The sequence below is a fragment of the Sabethes cyaneus genome, chromosome 1 (genome assembly GCF_943734655.1).
Source record: "Sabethes cyaneus chromosome 1, idSabCyanKW18_F2, whole genome shotgun sequence".
NCBI classification, from domain to species: domain Eukaryota; kingdom Metazoa; phylum Arthropoda; class Insecta; order Diptera; family Culicidae; genus Sabethes; species Sabethes cyaneus.
This window is the reverse complement of record NC_071353.1, coordinates 86,166,125-86,188,935: the sequence shown is the minus strand read 5'-3', so window position 1 is coordinate 86,188,935 and position 22,811 is coordinate 86,166,125. Positions and strand designations below refer to the sequence as shown.

Here is a 22,811-nt window from a genome sequence, read left to right as displayed (position 1 = left end):
TCACTCAAGACCACGGGGTGTTTTGTCCCGTTCTCGAGATATAGCGTTTTGAAACAAACAATTCCCAATTTTTCAAGTAAAATCATAAACAAAATAAAGTTTCCTAGCAATAGGCAAATAACAAAACAAAGCAAAATTATTCTGGTTTAGTCTGAAGCAACATGGCGCTGTTGTGAAAGCCCATAAACAGTGTATAATACAACTGAGGCTTGTTTTTGAGTGTCTTAGCAGAATACGCAAGTTGAGTGAACGAAAAGTCAAACAAACAATTCCTAAATTCTTATGCCTTCAACCATGTGAGATGGCTAGCAGCAAAGGTGACACAATGTCAACTGCGCAACAATACCATTCACTAGCGCAAAGCAAAATGCAAAAAAAAGATCAATGCCTAATTGCTTTAATCGAAAATCTGTACTGTTTTGACGAAATGACCAGTATATATCACTGTTTAGGTTTCTATATAATTCATATGAAATAAATTAGTTCTTCGCCGGAGTAATACGCATGTAAAATGTAAATGTAAAATTCGTGTCGACCGCAGAATGTTGCGAAGAAAAGGAAACATTGAAGGATCGCTTCCTGTCAGCAGCATCTAGGTATTCCTGGTATCCGATCTATGCATGCCGCAATTCCTGTTAGTACCAACTCTGTTATAATGAAAACGGTTTCCGAGTCAAATTCAGGGACTACATATAAAGCATAAAAAAAATAAGCAGAAAAGGCACAAGGAAATAATTATTTGGAGAAATAAAAATATATTAATACTGTGATATAAAATATTGAAATGGATTTATAATGTTCCAATACTGGTGAAAACTGTAAAGTTGGCATCACTGTTAGAAGGAACTATCTTATATTCTTGAATGAAAGAAAAATCGAAACTACAAAACAGTTCGAAAACAGACATTTATGAAGCCTTCAAGTAGAAGGTGAAAAGCGTATCTGTTGAATTAAAACTAATAGTGGAATTTTATTGTGAAAATAGGTTTAACTTTTCTTTAACTCAACTTTCGTATTCTGTTAAGACGCTCAAAAACAAACTTTTGTTGTATTATATACTGTTTATGTGCTTCCAAGCGTGTAGGGCGCTATATCTCTGCATATTAGCGTTGGTAAGAGGAAATGCTTATCAACTTAGGAACTATATTGGCTCGTTTCATTATCCCTGATTTTTATTTTCAGGTATAATAAGTTCAAGTTGTCACGTAGTTTTCGAGCCGTGAATCTAGCATGTGCAAAGTATTTTTCGGTATAAATTAAATTATGGTTATATATGAGCACCATTGACATTATATTAAATTTGTTAAAAAGGTATTTTACAAGAAAATTTTCGAATATTCAGGTTAGGCACATATAACTGGTGCTTGCATACTTACATTATCCATCTAGCTCCCCATCTACGAACAACAATTCCTTTCCCGAAATACTTGTGAAGATGCAGAGGATTCCCTGGTCTTTAGTAGCAACAAGTATTGGACTAACATTCCTTCCCATCCCACCAGGGGACCCGCATTCGGACGTGGCCGGCGTCAGTATTGATCAGCATGCAGGGACCTGATAAGGTTGCACAATGAGGAATAGCGAGCTGTCCCAAGTATGCTCTTTCCAGCCATCATTTTGCAATTTTCATCGGTCCTGGTCAATAACGGAGTAGCAGCACACGGGCGGTATCCTATGCTTATGCTTATGCTAATGCTTGTTTACAGTGATGGTATGAATATATCAAGGGAATCCGGAAGACATAATTGGTCGAAAAAGGCCTTGCAAGCGGCTTTGACCACCTTAAAGCGAGACGGAATATCCACAAAACAAGTCGCCATGTACCACGGCATTCTGCGGCAGACGTTAGCTCGGTATGTGGGGCCATACGAAAGGGCAATCTCAGGGCAGGAGGTGGACCAAATTGATTTCTTCAAAACTGTTTTCGTTCCCGCTGCAGAACAAGAGCTGGTGGTCCATATTTTGTATATGGGTATTCGATGCTACGGCTACCCATGAAATCAGAACCCTCCCCGCATAATCGAAAACTATTGATGAAACGTTGGGTATTATAAATGTATTGTATGAGCAATAGTTACTGTTCATGATAAAGTTGCATATTATTTGCTACCATAGAAGTTCATATAGGTTTAACCATTGGGGTACGATATTGTATACAGTTAGTACTAAACAAATAGTAAGAACGAAATTCTGACCATACTTTCAACGGTTGCTATTCGTGGTATGCTATTTGGTAGCAACGCAAGTAACAGCCATTTTGTTATACACTCTTGGTGTGGGAAGTTGTGCATCCATAACTTTTAATTGAAGATGGCGAAAACACTATTAATATTGCAGGTAAAGCATTATGAATGTTTGTATTAATAATTCACATTAGTATTCTAACCAACAGATGTCAAATCTAGCGGCTAGTGCGAAAATGGTTAAACGTTTTAAACTTCATCGAAACACGACCAGGCAGTCGCCACTCCGACGCACAAGATTTTTCAGATATGATATTGGCCGTGAAACGTTCATTATAAAATAGGCTGTTATAAAAGAAAATAAATAGTATTTATGTGATGCTTACTAATTTCTTACTATATTTCTTACTATTAAAACAATATTTTTAACATAAAATAGTGTAAGCAAACGATTCACTGTATAATCGCTTAACCATATCAAAACCATTACACTAATGTTACTTGCACCATTGACGACAATATGTGTATCATTGTCTCTATCATTCAATGTAAATCGTTTGTTTTCGAAATAACATCAATACCATATATGTAACAGTTTTAGTACAATTTCATTAACTATATGTCCTATTGTCCAAGTATGGTATGGCAAAAAAATTGTTCGCGAAAATCAGCATTTTTGTATGGTAACCAAACCTAACGACTAGTTCATACAATGGTTATTTCTCAGTTTACCATTTACCACATAGTCCAAACCATTGCTGGGTATAATCCGCATATGGTTACCTGATTATACAGCAAATGGTTAGAAAATTATAGGGAAAATCGTTGGCGTATGGTATTTGACTATGCGGGTCGTATACCCCTGGCAGAGGGAAACGGAAAAGCATATTTCGTTAACACTAAAACACAGCTAGCTTAAGCGTCATCCGAAACATTCCTTGTGTGCTCCAGAGGCAACATCCGCGGCTCAATTGGCTTTAAGCGGCTTGCGGTCAATGATTTTTTCGACGTTTTTACACGTTTTATGTTTGTGTATGTATGGGTGTGTATGTGTATATGTGTATGTATGTGTGCGTGGATGTCTATGTGCATGTGTGTGTATGTGTGTGTGGTTGATGTACTTATATACACCATTCAAGCATGTGTTTATAAGGGTGCTCATTATGCCCCAGGGGGTGCTCATTGTGCCCCACACACTGACCGATTTTTAGTTTTTGAAGCATGAATTTAAATTGCAATTTTCGTCATCATGTCAATTATTTTTCAATTTGTTAATACTATGCCTTTGGTTATCGAAAGTTAATGTATGTTTTGCAATGACGACACTTTAAAAATTCAGTCATTTTGGATGCTTAAATGAGCCAACAAGTTAGGGTGCTCATTATGCCCCTAATACCCCTATTACTGTCGTTTTGAATTTGTGAATTCTGTTAATTAAAAAACGGTGTGAAAATGAAAATAAAACGAAATTTAATGTCTCGATACGTCGCTACCCAAAACATGCGCAATTGCCGAAAGCGTAAGAAGGAACTACTGGCAGGAAGTCATGAAAAAACAACCAATGACCGTTGCCGAGAGAGTTCGCCGCTACCGTGCAAAATTAAAGGCGACCAAAGCGTCACCAGACAATGTTTGGGATGCCGGGGAAGGGCCTTCGACTCGAGGTAAGAAATTAAAATTCATTATTTTACTTTGTGATAAACAAATTTTAAAATCGAGTTCAAGTAAAAGTAAAATTTGAAGTATACCTTCACCACGTTGAAAGACGATTTGAAGCCCAGTTTCAAGTCGAAATGCATGTCTAATTTTAACTCCAAATTAAAGTTCGTTTCGTTAAGTTCTTATCCAATTTCGAGTGAAGTTTCTAGTTAAATGTTAAGTGCAATTTTAAATCCAATTTGAAGTATAACTCGAAATCAAATTTTACGTCCAATGTAAAGTGCTAATTAATATACAATTTTATTTTATTAAGTTTAAGTCTATTTACACCGCAAAGGGAGATACTACTTACGCCATTTATTATCCCAAGGGAATTACTATTGGTTATAAGTGTTAGTGATTGCAACCATCTGAAAGAATTCGTGATGTGTTGTGTTAATGTACGATGTCATGTAATGACGTCAGTGTTGTGATGCTAGAGTGATGGCACATACACAATTAAACAGGTACCACCGTCATCCGTAAAGCCATACTAACCCTATCCTAATACATTTGACAGAATACCCAGTCTTGAGTTCTGTAGTCTTCGATAATTTTTAAATAAATTCAAGTAAATCATTAACTAAATGATATGTTTCTTGTGAATTTTGGTTATATAAATTTGTTTAACTCTTCAACTGGAAACATCAAACTAATGGCGGGATCAAGTTAATGTTTTTAAAGTAAATGCAGTTAAAAAACGCTTACATTCCATACAAAAGAACTATATTGACAAATAGGGTAACCAACCTATTTTGGACCCCCTCAGCAGCTGTACATAATTTGGACACTTACAGCAAAATCAAATGCAAGTGTCCAAATTATGTACAGCTGCTGATGGGGTCCAAAATAGGTTGGTTACCCTACTATGTGACAATTTGAATAGTTTTAAAGGTAAATGCCACGGGTTTCACTTTTCATGATAATTCTAGCTTTAATGTAGCTATGTTAATGAATAGGAGTAGGAGGTTGGATTGAAGCAGATGCTTCATTGTGCTAGTTTGTACCTTTGTTTTCAAAGATACTAAATAAATAATAAAAATTTCTACTTGGAAAGAATTCAGTTAGAATATATCATATGAAATAATACTAACTTATAGTTTGCATAGTAGAAAATTTCCTCAATCGAAAAATAATTCAGATGTGTCTCTGAGTTGACTGTAAAATGTTGACGTAAGTATTTGATACGAGGTGTAATGATTGAATGGTGAAAACAAGAGAAAGTCCAAGATATTAACTTATTACAAATATTTACAAATGTACTTCAGTAATTCATCTCGTGCGTTATAGAATTTAGTTCAATATGTGCAGTTCATGACGATACAGTGCGTGGAGTGACAGACTCCATTGACGATGGACTTATAAATGCAAATTTTGCACCAGTGCACAGTCCCGCTAGAGTTACCGATTCTGCTGCGCTGAGAGAGACTATTTGCAGCGAGCAGGATTTCTTTCCTGGACATTCAAGCCAGGGTGAGTTATGCACTTGGGCATTTGTATTTCACAAGTCAATATACCATCTCATGTTTGCCTTTTTGGGTCGATTTCTAGTTGTGGAACCTAACTTCGATCGTGCTGACCGAGAATTCACCAAGCGATTCTGGGAAAATGAATTTGGTGTCGCATGTAGTGTCTGCGATCGGCTTTGGTTTAAGGGAGACCTAAAACCAATAACGCAAGCAGATGCAGTATTATTATTACAGACCAATTATTTCGATACAGTAGAAGGATTTTCTGTCTGTCAAACCTGTCGTAGTAACTTGAAACATAGCAAAATAGCAAGTCTGTCCAAATCGAATGGGCTTACCTACCCTGAGTATCCAGCAGGTTTGCCTCTTCTCGATCCAATCACTGAAAGATTGGTATCTCCCCGACTACCGTTCATGCAGATTCGTCGCTTACGGCACGCAACAGGTCTGTTTCAATGTTTAATATCGAAAATATCGAGAAATTTTCTTGACAAAATCATTTTCATATTAAGGTAGTTATGGCATAATTGGCCTAGTGATCAACGTTCCGGTGGACGTTGACACTATGGTGAAAGCTCTTCCCCGACAACTGGAAGATGACCAAGCCTTCAACGTAATTGTAAAAAAGCACTTAGTCCACAAATCTTCTTACTTGTCCGGGTATGTAAAGAAAAGCACTGTTAAGTCATGGCTTCAGTACTTAGTAAATACACCTCTCTACCGGCGAAATGGCATAACTTTCGTAGACAGTGACCAAGCGGCAACATCCGCAGAAAATTCTGTTGAGCTGGAATCGATCGATTCCGAAAACGAAATAGAGCTTTTACTTGGTCAACAGCAAACATTATTATGGAATGAGGACAAATGCTTAGAAATCGCTCCCGGACAAAATAGTGTTCCTCTTTCCATAATCTACGATGAAAATGCAGAAGAACTTTCATTCCCTGGTATTTACTTGGGTCACCCGCGAGTCTATAAACCAGGTGTGCGCATTACACACTTTATGATGGCTACGAGCGAGCTAAGGCGCAAGGATAGATGAGGAGTACAACCTCAACACCTTCTATACATGGCGATGAAGGTTCTACGGCTACGCGTTACAGAAGGTTTGCAGAGCAAAGGGGTACGACAGCTTGGCAAACCCAAGATGTTTCTTACGTTGAGTGCCAGTGAAATGAAATGGTCACATTTGTTGAAACAGCTGCATCGTCTATCGGGTGAACACACCGGCACTGATCTGACAGAACCCTTGCGGGAGCTTACTGCGTTACAGCGTGCGACTCTAGTTAATAACGATCCGGTCACGTGTTGCGTATATTTTAAAAAATTGGTGGATGTCATTATGACTTTGCTAGCTTCTTCAAGGTTTAGTCCATTCGGCAAATACCGTGTTATAGATTACTTCAAAAGAATCGAGTTTCAGCATCGTGGCAGTCCACATGCTCACATACTGCTGTAGTTAAGTAACGATCCTAACAAATCAGTTTCTGAAACTATGCCGGCTACAATTCAGTTAGTACGAGATCTTTGTTCTGTATGCCCTGAGTATGCCAGATAACCATAGAAATCAATGTCTTGTGTTTAATAAACACTTCTTTTGTAGGTACATAAGCATACTTTTACTTGTTTTAAGCGAAATGAAAATCGTTGCCGCTTCAACATTCCGTACTGGCCGATGGACGAGACCAGAGTTGTACTTCCCATCCCTACGGACGATAGTCGCAGAAACCACCTCATGAAGAAAGCTACAGAGATGCGAGGTATCTTGGAAACAAAGGTTTTCGATACGCTTGAAGCATTTCTTACTGACTGCTGCTGTTCCTTCGACCTTTATCTCGATGTCATTCGAGCCTCTATACGTCGACCGACCATCTTGTTCAAACGGTCCATGACTGAGCTATGGACTAATCCATTTAATCTGTGGATTGCAAAACATCTTGCGTCTAATATGGATCTGCAATTTATATTAGAAGAGTACTCGTGTGCTTCATATGTGGTGGAGTACGTGAACAAAGCCAATAGAGGTGTCAGCAACCTGCATCGAGAGTTAATAACACTGCAAGATGAATATCCTGATCAAGACTATACAGCATTACTTAAGAAAGTCAGCTTGAAAATGCTAAACGCTGTAGAAATGTCCGCCCAGGAAGCAGCATGATGTCTTCTTAGACAGCCAATGTCAGAAAGCAGTAGAGCAACTCAATTTATTCCAACAATGTGGCCTCACGAACGAGTCAAATCACGAAAGCGAAATACACAAATGGATGAGGAAGGAATCGAAGACAACTCAACGGACGTGTGGACGTTGAATATCATCCAACGGTATGAAACACGTGCTGGACTAGAAGATGTTTGTTTGGCTGATTTCGCTGCCCTGTATACAAAAGAAAGGAATAGCAGTAACACATATAAAGCCCGTAGCACTCCTCGTATATTGCAATGGTGCGGTTATAAAATGTCGCAGTTATCAGAATACAAGCGTGAAATGGTAACACTATTCGTCCCATTTCGGAACGAATTGTGTGATGTACTGGATGGGAACAAGTTCTTGCAGATGTTCGAAGCTCACGAATCAGTTATTCTGGCGAAGCGAAAGGAATACGACAGTCAAATCAATATCGAACAAACTATTAAGGAGTATCTGAGGCTGTGCATGGACGACCCTCAAGATGCGCAGGAAGAAGTTGCAAACGAAAAGCGTGATGAATGTGTGAAAGCTATCACTATGAACCCGAACGATGACGATATCAATCTGCTTCCTACAAACGGAATATCAGCTATTAAGCGACAGTAATGTGTAAGCAGGATTATTGTGCTTTGGTACGATCGTCGAATAAAGAGCAACGTGACTTAATATTACAGACCATTGACAGTCTTCACCGCTTTGACGATGGTCCGTGTGCCCACTGAGCGTGTTCCAGCAGCCAGAGGCCTGCTTCCGGTGCTTTGAGAGAGGGCACAGGTCCTGGAGCTGTAAGGGGCCAGACCGAAGCCACTTGTGTAGGAGATGTGGCGGTACGGGCCATATAGCGAGGGACTGTACTGCGCCACCCAAGTGCCTGATATGTACCAGCCAACGGGACGCTAAGCACACAACAGGAGGCCCGAAGTGCCCGGCAGGCGCGCCGGCGACTAAAACACGGGCGTAGTGCAGGTAATGCAACTGAACTTGAACCACTGCCACGCGGCCCAGCAGCTGTTGTACCAAGCAGTTACTGAGTCGTTGACGGACATTGCAATCATCTCGGACCCATACCGCATCCCTGCCGGAAACGGTAACTGGGTGTCGGATAGGTCCGGGACGGCGGCTATATAGACGACAAGCAGGTTCCCGGTTCAAGATGTTGTGTCAACTGCAGACGAGGGATTCGTGGTTGCCAAAGTGGGTGGAGTATTCTACTGCAGCTGTTATGCTCCGCCGAATTGGTCTATCGAGCAGTTTACACGATTGGTAGACCGAGTATCTGTTGTGCTGACTGGTCTAAGGCCGTTGGTTGTGGTGGGTGACTTTAACGCTTGGGCGGTAGAGTGGGGAAGTCGTCGCACGAACCATAGGGGCCGGACTCTGCTTGAAGTTCTGGCAAAGCTCAACGTAGATCTGGTCAACGTCGGCACCACAAGTACCTTCAGTAGGCACGGTGCGGAGTCTATCATCGACGTGACATTCGGCAGTCCTGGTCTAATAGGAGACTGGAGGGCAGACAATGGCTACACTCACAGTGGCCATCAGGCGGTCCGCTATGGTGTCGGTCAGATAATGAGGCGGCAGGCGGCGAGTAGAGCCGACATTCCAACCACCCGTGGATGGAAGACATCATACTTCGATCCCAAAGTATTTGTGGAAGCAATCCGAAGAGAGTGCGGTGATCGTGGTATGCCCAAAAGAAGCCGTTGCACGGCTGTTGACGCCTTTGAGCATTTTGCCAACTCACATTTTTGAAAACTCTTACCTTCTTTAATTAGCTCACAACACACGATAAGACGTCCGTAGACGCAAAAATTGACCGCACTTCCTAGCTTTGACCGCACTAGCCATTCTAACTAATTAGAAAAGAACTTTTGTTAATGCTCAAACTGAAACCTTTCTCACATTTTATCGGACTTACAAAAACGTACGCGGGACTACTCAAAATACACCTATTACTTTCTGTGTCTTTCTAAATGCTTAGTGGCATCATCCCGTTCTTTCGCATGTCGGTTCAATCGCGCTTCCCTTCTTTTGCAAGATTCGGCTTTGGTGAGACGGAAATAGTGAATAAGATTTTGAAAAGCGCTAAATTTTGAACGCGACGGAGATATTTGAATACCAGCGTCGGACTAAAATGAGATTTCTGCAGTTTTGAACAGTGAGCGTAAATGGCGTTTGCTGCGTAAAAATTGTAGAATGATGACCATGCTACACTTTTGACAATTCTCGCTGCTCGATTGGCTCCCAAGATGGCTGCTTCCGCGTATCTCTCACCTCTGAGTTTTTCTACTTTATACTAAAGTCTAGACGACTGTCATCAAGTAGTTCCAATCGATCTGTCAAAAGTCATTCCAATCGAACATGGAACAATATTATCGTTTCTTATTAGCCTTCTCAACGAAAAGTATTACTACTTTTTTATATAGGGCCCTATTACAGTCACCTCACCTCACCTTACTTCTCTCACGCGCCCTATTCTCACAGTTACCTCACCTTACCTAACGGCTCCCCGTTTGATTTGTACAGTCACACAGGTGAGCGGGGTCACCTAGGTGACTGTGAGAATCGCAAATTTAGGTGAGGTGACTGTGAGAATAGGGCCCATAATTCAAAAACTTACATTGTTTTGACTATCTTCTTCTGTGACTAAATAAGCTCACACAATACAGGCCGCTTACGGCGATGATTTTTAGTATCTAAAATCCACAAAAGCTAATGTTTGTAAAATTCTCTGTGTTTAAACTTAAGCAGAATGTCAAACAATACTTCATTCTTGAAGAAAATGTTCTAGTTGACAGTTGATAAACAATAATAATTGATAGATTAACCTCAAGTTTTTAGTCTTGACCTTGAAATGCGGTCATACATATACAATAATATTTTTTGAAACGATGGTTCTACAATTGATGAAGGGACGGTAGGGGAAAGGAATGAAAATTTTTGGTGAAGGAGGGGAAGAGCGGAAAGGAAGGGCCTACATCAATTGCAGATTACCACCGAACGAGAAGTTTTAATCTAACTACTTTTTACTTTCAGGACGACGACACTATGCTGAGCCTTACGACTTGCAAGGTAGGTACTGCAGCACGTGATGTTGTTCGTCTGTCAGCATGTGTTAGCTGCGTTTCTCGGCGCGGGTTTTCGAGGAAAGGCCCCGTTCCTATGTAATAGACTAAAGGAAGCGGCACAATATGTGTCGATAACCCAACCAAACGCGTCGCTTCCTTGATAAATGGATTTTGCAGTCTCCTTTTGTCCAGCGCCTCTATGGTTCAAAGGTACAAGTACCAGCGAGCCACATGCCCTGGCGGGTGTTGTGGGTTCGAATCCGGTTATAATCTCAGATTACAGCTTGGTTCGACTCATGCACCTTCCAGCATTGGACAAAAGGTAGGAGTCAAAATGACTACTTGTCAAGAGTAGCTACCAATACCCCCCCCACCCTTCTTTTCCGCTCTCCCCCTCCTTCACCAAAAATTTTCATTCCTTTCCCCTACCGTCCCTTCATCAATTGTAGAACCATCGTTTCAAAACATATTAATAATAATTGAGTCAAAACGAAATGTACAATAAGCTGCTGATATTGGCAAAATCACGTAACCACGCATATGTTTGCACCTTTGCTGGTTTTGTAAAACATATGCAGGGCTGCCAAATCAGACGGCCAGACTGTATATCTTTATAGGGCTTTTCTTTATACCACAGTCAAAGTGGCATAAATGTGCACGTTCTAAAAAACTTACTCGAAGTAAGAAAAAAACGTTGCTGGCTTTTGCATTCTTTTTGTGGACACTTTTTGAATGCGCTTTTAAGTTGAAGATCATCTTTTGTTCTGTGCTGTCAGTATTGTTGTTGCAGTTGAACACCGTAATAATCGACGTGCGACATTCGGTTTTATTTCTGTTCTGTGTGCCGCAACTACGTCGCAGGTGGTGCGCTGTACAGCGCATAAATGTGCAATCATAGCGCACCACCTGCAACGTAGTTGCGACACACAGAACTAGAGTAAAACCAAATGTCGTACGTCGTTTATAACGGGTTTCAACTGCAACAGCAATACATCAACAAACACTGTCTTTGAAAGTTTTGGTCATATAGGGTGATTTATCTATTTTGGACAAGCGTTACGTCTACTCTATTTTGGACATTTTCCATTTGATTTTACCGTAAGAGTCCAAAATAGAGTACGCGTAACGCCTGTCCAAAATATATAAATCACCCTATATATCATTCATTAACAAATGTCGACCAACATTTGAAAAGGGCGGATAAGCCAACTGTCAAACAGACCGAGCGAGTTATTTTTTGCTGGAGCAGCATAGGAAAATGAACTCTCACTCGTGCTGTTTGACAGTTGGCTTATCCGCCCTTTTCGAATGTTAGTCGACAAATGTAATCAAGCTATAGATACAGACGAACTAAAATTAAAATTCAAATTACATGTATTAATGTTTCACAGAAACAAGACAAATGAACGTACTTAAAAAAAATAGAGTAAGCGGATGAGATACACTAAAATTTTAAACTAAACCAACCTGTGTGCTGTTCATTTCCTTTTTTAGTTTAACGGTATTCCATTTGAATTTTGTTTCTAGTGACGAAATCTCATTTTTTAATTTTTCTATACATCGACTACTGTTTCTGTATTCCTGGGACTGAAAATAAAATCATAGTTAAAAATCAGAGGGGTTGTGTACGACCTCATAGGTGCCGCAGGGCTACGTAAGTCACTCTGTAGTGATAGGAGCATGTATCCATGCATGTAAGAATACGTTTCTTCATGCATACATGCTACATGCAGCTAGAGTGACTATATACAGAGTGGCGACATGTCATCCCAAAAGTATGCAATGCTCTAGCAATGCTTATTTTCTTTCTCTTTCCTGCATACGCGTTGGATTGGTCGTCTGCTCGATTGGAATGACACTGACAGATAATGTTGGGGAAGAATAAATGCTTAATGCGAGAAATGTAGATTCAGGCAAACTGAAAATTCTTGATATTGTATGTATGTATGTATGGGGGTAGCCACCATCACTTCAAGGGTTTCCAATTGTATGCAAGTAGAATTACTGCAGAATCGAATTTATCTACCCAGCAACTTTTATGTCAATGCTGTTCGTGAAGGACCAAAAGGGGTTGGGTGGATCTATAAGCAATGTCGCTTATATGATTCCACGGGAATATAAGACACTCCTTCCAGCATAGACCTCCGGTTTCTAGATACATAACTTCGCCGTGCAAACTTATCTTGCGTGATGATTTGTGTGCTAGAAGGGCGCGTCAAAATCCTCTTCGACCTTATATGACTTGGGCTGGCTACCACATCCCTCATCCAGTCTTCGATTCATTTGGTACCCTGATGCTCCCTCCCCTCCCTTTTAATGATGTATATGTAAATGTAATAAATAATGAGTAATATGAATATATAATACAAGTAAAGAATATCTATTATAGTGGCAATGATTCTACACTTGTTTATGTATCGCAGTCATATACTAATTATTAAACTATATTTTAAAAGTGCATCCAATTGTATAAAACTGTACACTGTATTATTAACCGACTCAGCCACCCGATAGGCCATCAATCTGCGACTGTGTAAGGTTTAAAACGGACAGCACACAAGAAAATCATCGCCACACATCAGTCTTTAACCCAAAAAACAAACAGTCAAACCACTACTTATCTAAGCACTTGTCGGTTCGGAACGTCCTCTGTCCACTCTACACTACACATCAGACCATACACATGCGAAGCATGGTACCCGTCTTGGTAATCGTACACACTAACTGCATAATGATCTCTTATTCCCACCACTAGCAAGCAAAAAAACAAAAGACGAACGGCGATGATCCGGTTTATTCGTCAGCGGCTTCAACGGCAAGTGAAGTAGCACAGCGACATGCACACACGGAAAGTACGAAACTATGTGCTAGCAAAAAAATTAACAAGCCCCAGCTGCTTCACTAACACTTATGCACTTTGCATTCGAAACACATTATTACACGCATTGCCGAAACGGAAATTTTCTTGCGGCAAACTGAAAATTCTTGATATTAGGCCAAAAATACAGACTTAGCGAAGGTGAGAGTCGAACTCACAGCTCCCAATCTCTAGTTGAGCGTGTTGTTTAACCAATTACACCACTAAGCCGTCTATACTCTGTGGTCTTATATCAAGGTTTTGTTATGACGCTTGCCTGATTCTATCATTCATTCGCACATTTATCCAGCGCCAATATATTTTTGTTGACTGTATTTGTTGCAACCGCACAGATTGATAGACATATGCATATGCATATATGGTTTGCGCTTAGCAACGTCAGTCGATAACCGTTCGAGTCAGTGGTTACATGTAGTGTGAGGATCCACTACGTATTTCCTTTTTCCTTTTCTTTTCAACGACGTATAGCAGTAGGCTTTACTTTTCTGTTGGGGAAGAATAAATGCTTAATGCGAGAAATGTAGATTCAGGCAAACTGAAAATTCTTGATATTAGGCCAAATTAGGGTATTTGGTTGCAACAAATACAGTCAACAAAAATATATTCGCGCTGGATAAATGTGCGAATGAATGGTAGAATCAGGCAAGCGTCATAACAAAACCTTGATATAAGACCACAGAGTATAGACGGCTTAGTGGTTTAATTGGTTAAACAACACGCTCAACTAGAGATTGGGAGCTGTGAGTTCGACTCTCACCTTCGCTAAGTCTATATTTTTGGCCTAATATCAAGAATTTTCAGTTTGCCTGAATCTACATTTCTCGCATTAAGCATTTATTCTTCCCCAACAGAAAAGTAAAGCCGACTGCTATACGTCGTTGAAAAAAAAAGAAATAAAAACTGACAGATAATTATCATTCCAATTTGGCATTGTCGCCACTTTATATATAGTCACTCTACATGCAGCATTTGTTGAGACTAACTGCACACTGAGAAAACTTTTCGTATAGTTTCTATGTGTCCCACATATTGATTTTTGTAATGTGCCCTGTAAATGATCTTCATGTGCCAACCAGTTATCATTTATGTGCACGCGAAAAATTTGCACATACTTTTCATATCCGTATAATTTTTATGTGTATTGCTAACTGCAAGAAAAAATGGCCAGTCAATAAGTTCTCAATCGCTCATAAAGGTGCTATTTTAGCTTAAATCGTTTCGGAATCTTCGGCGCACTTATTGCTTGGAATGTAACGAAAAAGTACGCCGAAGATACCGAAACGATTTAATGTAAAATAGCACTTTTATGAGCGATATCGCACTTTGGATGGTACAATTATCCTTGCAATCAGCAATATAATTGCACATATTATTCATAAGCGTATAATTTTTATGTGTATTTCTGGGAGGATTGTGTTAATTGCGACATTTGCCCTTATCTAAATTACCCCGATTTACACGATTATCACAGTCGAATCTCGCACACGATTTCGCTCAAAGTAAATGAAGTGAAAAAGAAGAGGAAGAAGGAAAAAGGTCAAACTCATTAGTAGATCAAACTAAAAGCCACTCTAGTGTCAGATTAACAGTGCAAAATACGGTATGTTGCAATAAAAGGTTAATCTAAATAGTCATAAAAGGGGTAATATATGCGACGCATAATAATCATATGGAATTTCATATGGAAATTTACTATTAGTTATGTGCAGAATATTTTAAGTGCAGGTTGAGGAAATTCGATTATTTTTAAATGAATGTCTCAAATCTTACTTCAACATCAAACAACTATTTACATATATGTATATGTAATTTGATGACATCAAAAAATTGTTATGTTAAAATGGCTTGACTGTGCTGCAAGTTGATACATTCAAATTTTTGCAAGTCGATAATTTTTTACAGGTCGATAACTTTTTTACATGTTTTTACTCATTTTCATGACTGAAAGCTACTTTATAAGCAAGTTGAAGTTGTCTAAAAATAAAAAATAAGAAAACTTATCCAATTTAATTCTACTATGTGTATTTTATTCAATGACAGATACGTATTTCGCCTACGACTTGCAGGCTTCCTCAGTGTCTGTTTTCGAACTGAGTCTGAGTTCGAAAACAGACACTGAGGAAGCCTGCAAGTCGTAGGCGAAATACGTATCTGTCATTGAATAAAAAAATCAGAGGGGTTGTGTACAAGACACGACCGCATAGATAGGTGACGCAGGACTACGTAAGTCCCTTTGTAGTGATAGTACCATGTATTCATGCTTGTAATCATTCGATTCTTCATGTATACATTATAGTTACTATATATATAGTTCGGCGGATAGAAAACCAGGCGAATTGGCATCCCTGATTTATGAAATTAAATTCGAAATTATGGTGAAATGTGCAGGTTTTTACGAAAAATAATCACTGGCGGGTGTTGAAAATGACTAGTTCTATGAAAATAAAGTGTGTTTTTTAACATTACTCCTGCATTTTGGATTTTGAAAAGCTTTTGGCTCCGCTTTTGACGTTTATTTGGCTCCCGATTTTCTATCCGCCGAACTATATATATAGTAACTATAGTATACATGCTATATGCAACATATATACATGCTACATGCGTTGTATGTAACATTTATCAAAGTAGTAACATTGCATACGTTCAATTCTCAAAAGATTGTGCATTTGAAAACAATTTAACCTTCCTAGTGCATTGGGGTCGTTTTCGACCCATCGGCATACTTACAAAGCTTGATACTCAGTAACGGTACGAGCTAGAGACCAGGGCTTGAAAAGGGATCGCAAGTTGAATGTGACTGCCGTGAATGCGAACTTTCCGCATTCAAACTCCGCTTTTTGAACGATCATTTGACTGTTTTTTCTTATCCAGTCAATCTGCCGCTTGCGCTGCTGCCGTCTTACAATTCATGCGGCATCTCAGCAAAAGCAAACAGTCAATCTCCCGTTTTGCTTTGCGCTTTGAGAATATAAACTGCAAACTGACTGGAATCATACGGTGACGTATTTTTTCGTTTCTCTTTTTGTCTCCAAATCGGCTGCTCACAGTAATAGTTTGTCACCCGGACGTCGGTCGGACGCAAGCAAAATATTCGTTTGTATTGGACGGAGTCCGACCGACTTCTTCCATGCACATGTAGTGGTTGTTTTTTTGTAGTATTGAATCATACGATTGTGCGGTTGCTTTTCGTTAGCGTGGTGATTGCCAGTCATTTGACTGTTTTGCAGTCATTCGCTGCTCCAAACGGTAAAGGTAACTTGATCGAAACGAAAATGTCAAAAAGCGTTCATTCTGTTGCGTGCATTCGGCGTTTGACTGAGCAAACTGCCAGTTGTTTTATGCATAGCGTTCGTATTCCACCTCTAAACGGACAGTGTGAATTTGAATGCGCGTTGATGTGACTGCGGTAGAAAAAAAGGATCGGTCGAAGCCCTGCTAGAGACTTGAAATTTTCTGACTTTTCCTAACTTTGGAAAATTAGCATTGTGGGGAAGTTTCAGCTTTCAGCGACATCTAGAAGAGCCACTGCAAAAAAAGTTACATATTATGCATTAAGGGTCGAAAACGACCCAAGTTTTGAAATTGCTCTCATTCATCCATTTTCAATCCGAATTTCGTTTTCTTTACCTCGTTTGAAATATATGGCCAAAAACTAGCACCCAAGGTATGTTGGGGAATATTTGTTGACTGATGGCCACTTCTGCGTCGGTTCCGGAACACCCCCTACCAGGTCCCGGGGAACATTTTTATATTTTGAGATAATTCATTTTGCGGCACATCAAATCACATTGGCTTGATAAAATAAGACTAGTGGAAGTACAATGGGGACATTTTGGACCCGAATGGCCACTTCCCCATCAGTTACGGAACATCCGGTACCTGGTTTTTGAGGCCATTTTTGAATTTTAGGATGATTTCTATTGCGGCACGTCAAATTTCATCACATTGATAACATAAGACTATTGAAAGTATAATAAATACATGTTGAAGGCAAATGGCCGCATCAGCATCGGTCCTGGAACATCCGGTACCCGGTTTTTGGGGACACCGGGTACCCGGGTACCGTATGTTCCAGAACCAATGAGGAAATGGCCGCTTGGGTCCAAAATGTTCCCATTGCACTTCCATTAATCTTATTTTGTCAAGCCAATGTGATTTGATGTGCCGCAAAATGAATTATCTCAAAACATAAAAATGTTCCCCGGGACCTGGTAGTGGGTGTTCCGGAACCGACGCAGAAGTGGCCATCAGTCAACAAATATTCCCCAACATACCTTGGGTGCTAGTTTTTGACCATAGCTTTCAAACGTGGTAAAGGAAACGAAATTCGGATTGAAAATGGATGAATGAGAGCAATTTCAAAACTTGGGTCGTTTTCGACCCTTAATGCATAATATGTAACTTTTTTTCTAATGCATTAGGAAGGTTAACAAAATCAAGAGCACAAACTATTGCTTTCCTGCTACCTTACTGAAATTAAAGATTGTTTTTATTACCCATGGGGAACCATGGGTAATAAAAACAATCGTTGAAGGGATTTTACCAATTCAATCCTATTTTATCAACAGCACATCTTTTCAATACACTTCTAATGAAACGGTAAGCATGCGTATTCACGGGCAACTAGCAGTCATTGACTTTTCGTCGGAAAGCCCAATTTCGGAAGCAGCTTTTCGGCCCAAAAGCGGGATTGTGTTTATAAAAAGGTATATACTGCATTCTTCTTGCCAATCTGAACACAGCGAATATATTTTCATAAACCGAATTTTTGTTTCAAACAAAAAAACTGCTTTTGAAATTGGCAGAATCGATGATGACTAATTTCACCTTCATACGGAGTAGTATTATAATCGAACACTACAGCTGTAGCACATTTTTCGAATACAGATATCAACAGAATTTGCAATCTGTTGGGACAACGAACTTGTTTCATTTTTTCTGGCACACTTCCCTAACACAGACATCAAATTAGACTAGGTTTAATCGCATTCGTAAGAAATCTGTTGGCACGAGGGGACTTTGTCACTCTTTCTGGCGTACTTCCCAAGCACGGTCATCAAAATGGTCTAGGTTGAACCGCGGTGTTAAGAAATCTTGTTGAAATGAGGGAAGTTGGTCACTTGTTTTGGCTTACTTCCCAAGCACAGATATCAAATTGGTATAGGTTTAGATCATCGCAAAGAATCTTCCAACCAATCACGAAGCGAGAATTCTGGTAAAACATAGGTTCATTATTTTCAATTTTTTAGTAGTTCAACATCAAGAATCCATACTTTTCTTCATTTGGGTCAATTCTTAGAAGATTTTCCGATCGATTGGTGCAAGAATATTGAAAATCGATAGGAAAACCGCTGAGCTATTAGCGCTCAAAACCTTTCATTTTTCGTGACGCTCGCATTTTTCGATTTTTTGGAATGACACCCTATCTCAAAACTTGCCGTAAGACGTAGTCCTACGTCAAAATACACATAGTAGAATTAAATTGGATAAGTTTTCTTATTTTTTATTTTTAGGTTTCGTATTCTACTAAGACGCTCCAAAAACTTCAGTCAAGTTGAAGTTGTTTGGAAAATGTTTTGTACTTATACTGAGTTTTGGCCATCAACAAACAACATTGAACATTGACATCACTGCGGATCTCTCCTGCCTTGTCTTGTCCATCATTTTTGAACGAAATTAATCTAAATGTAATGCTTCACTATTTAAACTATGTAAGGAATTGCAGGCAACTAACTGACGCAAAGCAGCAAATGAAACGTTCATAACTATTGTCGGATAAGAGAGTCGCTGATTTTCCTCGCTTTGAGAATTGCTGCGTCACGTCAAATTCACAAATATCCCTCTAGTCTTGTTTCCGAGCAAGACAACAGTTCCGAACAAACTCTTGCAGCATATGGATGCAATATGGCAAAAGGAAAGGGTAACCGCTCACTTTTCTATGAAGTTTCACTTTCAGGACATCAAATTGGGCTAGATTTAATGTTAAAAGATGATATCGGTTGAAAGAAAGGGGTGGTTTTACATTTCAACAAAAATTTTTACGTTCACGACATCAAATTGAACAAGGTTTGATGTTTAAACGCTAACACCGGTTGAAGAAGAGGGGTGGTTTCGCAGTCTGGCGTATATCCCAATCACAGATATCAAATTGGACTAGGTTTAATCGTGTTCATAAGGAATTTTGTTGGGACGAGCGGACTTTATCACTCTTTCTGGGGTACTTCCCAAGCACAGATATCAAATTGATCTAGATTCAATCGTCGCAAAGGATCTTCATCTTGTTGGGACGGGGAGATTTCGTTACTTTTCACCTTTGTTATACTATATAACAAAGGTTTAGAAATCGGTCGAAAAATGAAATTGATCCGAGGCCCGGAGGGCCGAATCACATATACCAATCGATAGAGCTCGACGAACTGAGCAATGTCTGTGTGTGTATGTGTGTGCAGCTCATTTTCTATCGCGTTTCTCGATGGTGGTTGAACCGATTTGACCGCTTTTATTTTTGTTTGAAAGGTATTATTGCCTATTATATTACTACTAGCTGACCCGACAAACTTCGTATTGCCACAAATTAACCTGTGTTGTACATAAATCATGAATCTCGGATGATCTTTGTCACTATAGTAGTCGCCAGTTCGTTGTGACTCCTTATGTTTTCATCTCTTAGTTTTTCGAGATCAAGGCTGATATCAGATCTAAGCTGACTCATTTGGTTAGAGAGAGAGTCGCCTAGTTTCTTAATGTCGTCTCGTGTACTGCGTTGAAAAGAAGAGAGTTGAGATTCCATCAGCCTAGCGAGTTCGGCGACACTCATGTCGCTACTGGAGGATTTTGCAAATGAGTTGCTCCGGAGCCGCTTGGATGCCATCTCGTCATTCGACATAATTGGGTACGGTAAACAACGTAGGCGGGATACGATAGATAAGAACGTGTTCCACTACACAAGCGATTCGCTATTGTATTCGATGGCAATTATAAATAACTATCAAGCGTAAAAATGTATATTGCACGATACACAGTGGTTGGTTTTTCAGAATAACACAACTGTTGAATCTGTTGCACTTTATTTGCCGATCGATTGTACTTGAGCGGATTATATTGAGATGTAACACGGCGAAAATCACAAAAAAGCGTCAGCGAACAACAACTACGTACACTTCATTCTCCCTTGAGAAGTCAGTGAAGTCTAGTGTTACTATAGATAGTTTTTGTGGTCTTGTTATTGATTAATGTTTTATGGAAGAGTCTCGAATTTCTCGAGTTGGATTAGTTTTTGAGTTTCGCAAAAATTTCTGTTTTATTTGTATGAGAGTCCATATCCCCCTACCACAGGGGTGAGAGGTCTCTAACTATCATAAAATAAATTCAAGACTCAAAAATCTCCTACATGCTAAATTTGGTTCCATTTGCTAGATTAGTACTCAAATTATAAGGAAATTTGTATTTCATTTGTATGGGAGCCCACCCTCTTAAAAGGTAAAGGGGTCGTAATACACCACAGAAAAAAAAATTCTACCATCTAAAACTCTCACATGCCAAATTTGGTTCCATTTGCTTGATTAGTTCTAAAGTTATGAGCAAATTTGTGTTTCGTTTGAATGGGAGCCCCCCCCCCCCTCCTAAAAAGGTAAGAAGTCCTAATTTATCATGGGAAAAATGGTTGCCTCCAAAAACACCCACATGCCAAATATGGTTCCATTTGCTTGATTAGTTCTCGAATTATGAGGAAATTTGTATTTCATTTGTGTAGAAGCCCCCCCTCTTGAAGTGTGGAAGGATCCTAATTCACCGTAGAAAATATTTTTGCCTCCAAAAACCTCCACATGCCGAATTTGGTTCTATTTGCTTGATTAGTTCTCGAGTTATGGGGAAATTTGTATTTCATTTGTATTGGAGCCCCCCCTCCTAATGTGGGAAGAGGTCCTAATTCATCACAGAAAAAATTCTTGCCTCCAAAAACACCTACACGCCAAATTTGGTTCCATTTGCTGGATTAGTTCTCGAGTTAAGAGGAAATTTGTATTTCGTTTGTATAGGACCCCCCTCCTAAAGTGGGGAGGGAGACCAATTCATCATTGAAAAAAAAATTGTCTCCAAAAACACACACATGCCAAATTTGGTTCAATTCGCTTGATTAGTTCTCGAGTTAGGAAATTTGTATTTCATTTGTACAGGAGCCCCTCCTCTTAAAGTGGGGAGGGGTCCTAATTCACCATAGAAAATTTTCTTGCTCTCGAAAACCTTCACATGCCAAATTTGATTGCATTTGCTTGATTAGTTCTCGAGTTATGAGGAAATTTGTATGGAAGTCCCCCCTCTTAAAGGGGAGAGGAGTTATAATTCCTCTTATAAAGAGGGGAGGGGTCTCAATTCACCATAGAATAAATTCTTGTCACCAAAAAAAACACCCACATGCCAAATGTTGTTCTATTTGCTTGATTAGTTCTCGAGTTAGGAGGAAATTTGTATTTCATTTGTACAGGAGCCCCCCTCTTAGAATGGGGAGGGGTCCTAATTCACGTAGAAAATTTTCTTGCCCTCGAAAACCTTCACATGCCAAAGTTGGTTCCATTTGCTTGATTAGTTCTCGAGTTATGAGGAAATTTGTATGGAAGCCCCCCCTCTTAAAGGGGAGAGGAGTTACAATTCCCCTTATAAAGAGGGAGGGGACTTAATTTACCATAGAATAAATTCTTGTCACCGAAAACACCCACATGCCAAATTTGGTTCTATTTGCTTGATTAGTTCTCGAGTTATGAGGAAATTTGTATTTCATTTGTATCGGAGCCCCCCTCCTAAAGTGGGGAGAGGTTCTTATTCATCGTAGAAAAAATTCTTGCCTCCAAAAACACCTACATGCCAAATTTGGTTCCATTTGCTGGATTAGCTCTCGAGTTATAAGGAAATTTGTATTTCGTTTGTATAGGAGCCCCCTCCCCCTTTTAAAGTGGGGAGGGATCCCAATTCATCATAGAAAAAAATTTTGTCTCCAAAAACACACACATGCCAAATTTGGTTCCATTTGCTTGATTAGTTCTCGAGTTATGAGGAAATTGGTATTTCATTTGTACAGGAGCCCCCCCTCTTAAAGTGGGGAGGGGTCCTAATTCAACATAGAAAATTTTCTTGCCCTCGAAAACCTTCACATGCCAAATTTGGTTCCATTTGTTTGATTAGTTCTCGAGTTATGAGGAAATTTGTATGGAAACCCCCCTCTTAAAGGGGAGAGGAGTTATAATTCCCCTTATAAAGAGGGGAGGGGTCTCAAATTACCCTAGAATAAATTCTTGTCACCGAAAACACCCACATGCCAAATTTGGTTTT

General features: G+C 39.5%; 1 protein-coding gene across 4 annotated transcripts in view; it reads right to left on the bottom strand.

Annotated features, from left to right (window-relative positions):
• The window catches only part of LOC128744123 (myosin-11), a 210,344-nt gene that overhangs the window by 45,995 nt on the left and 141,538 nt on the right, over nucleotides 1-22,811 (bottom strand). For 3 of the 4 annotated variants that reach the window (XR_008412358.1, XR_008412357.1, XM_053840926.1), the window contains exon 3: nucleotides 12,074-12,193. The exons of the other annotated variant lie outside the window; for it this stretch is intronic. Coding sequence is in view for 1 of the 3 variants with exons in the window: in XM_053840926.1 (XP_053696901.1) it covers nucleotides 12,074-12,193 (120 nt within the window). In the remaining 2 variants the exon portion in view is untranslated. The remainder of the gene's footprint in view (nucleotides 1-12,073; nucleotides 12,194-22,811) is intronic. 4 annotated transcript variants of the gene reach the window in all.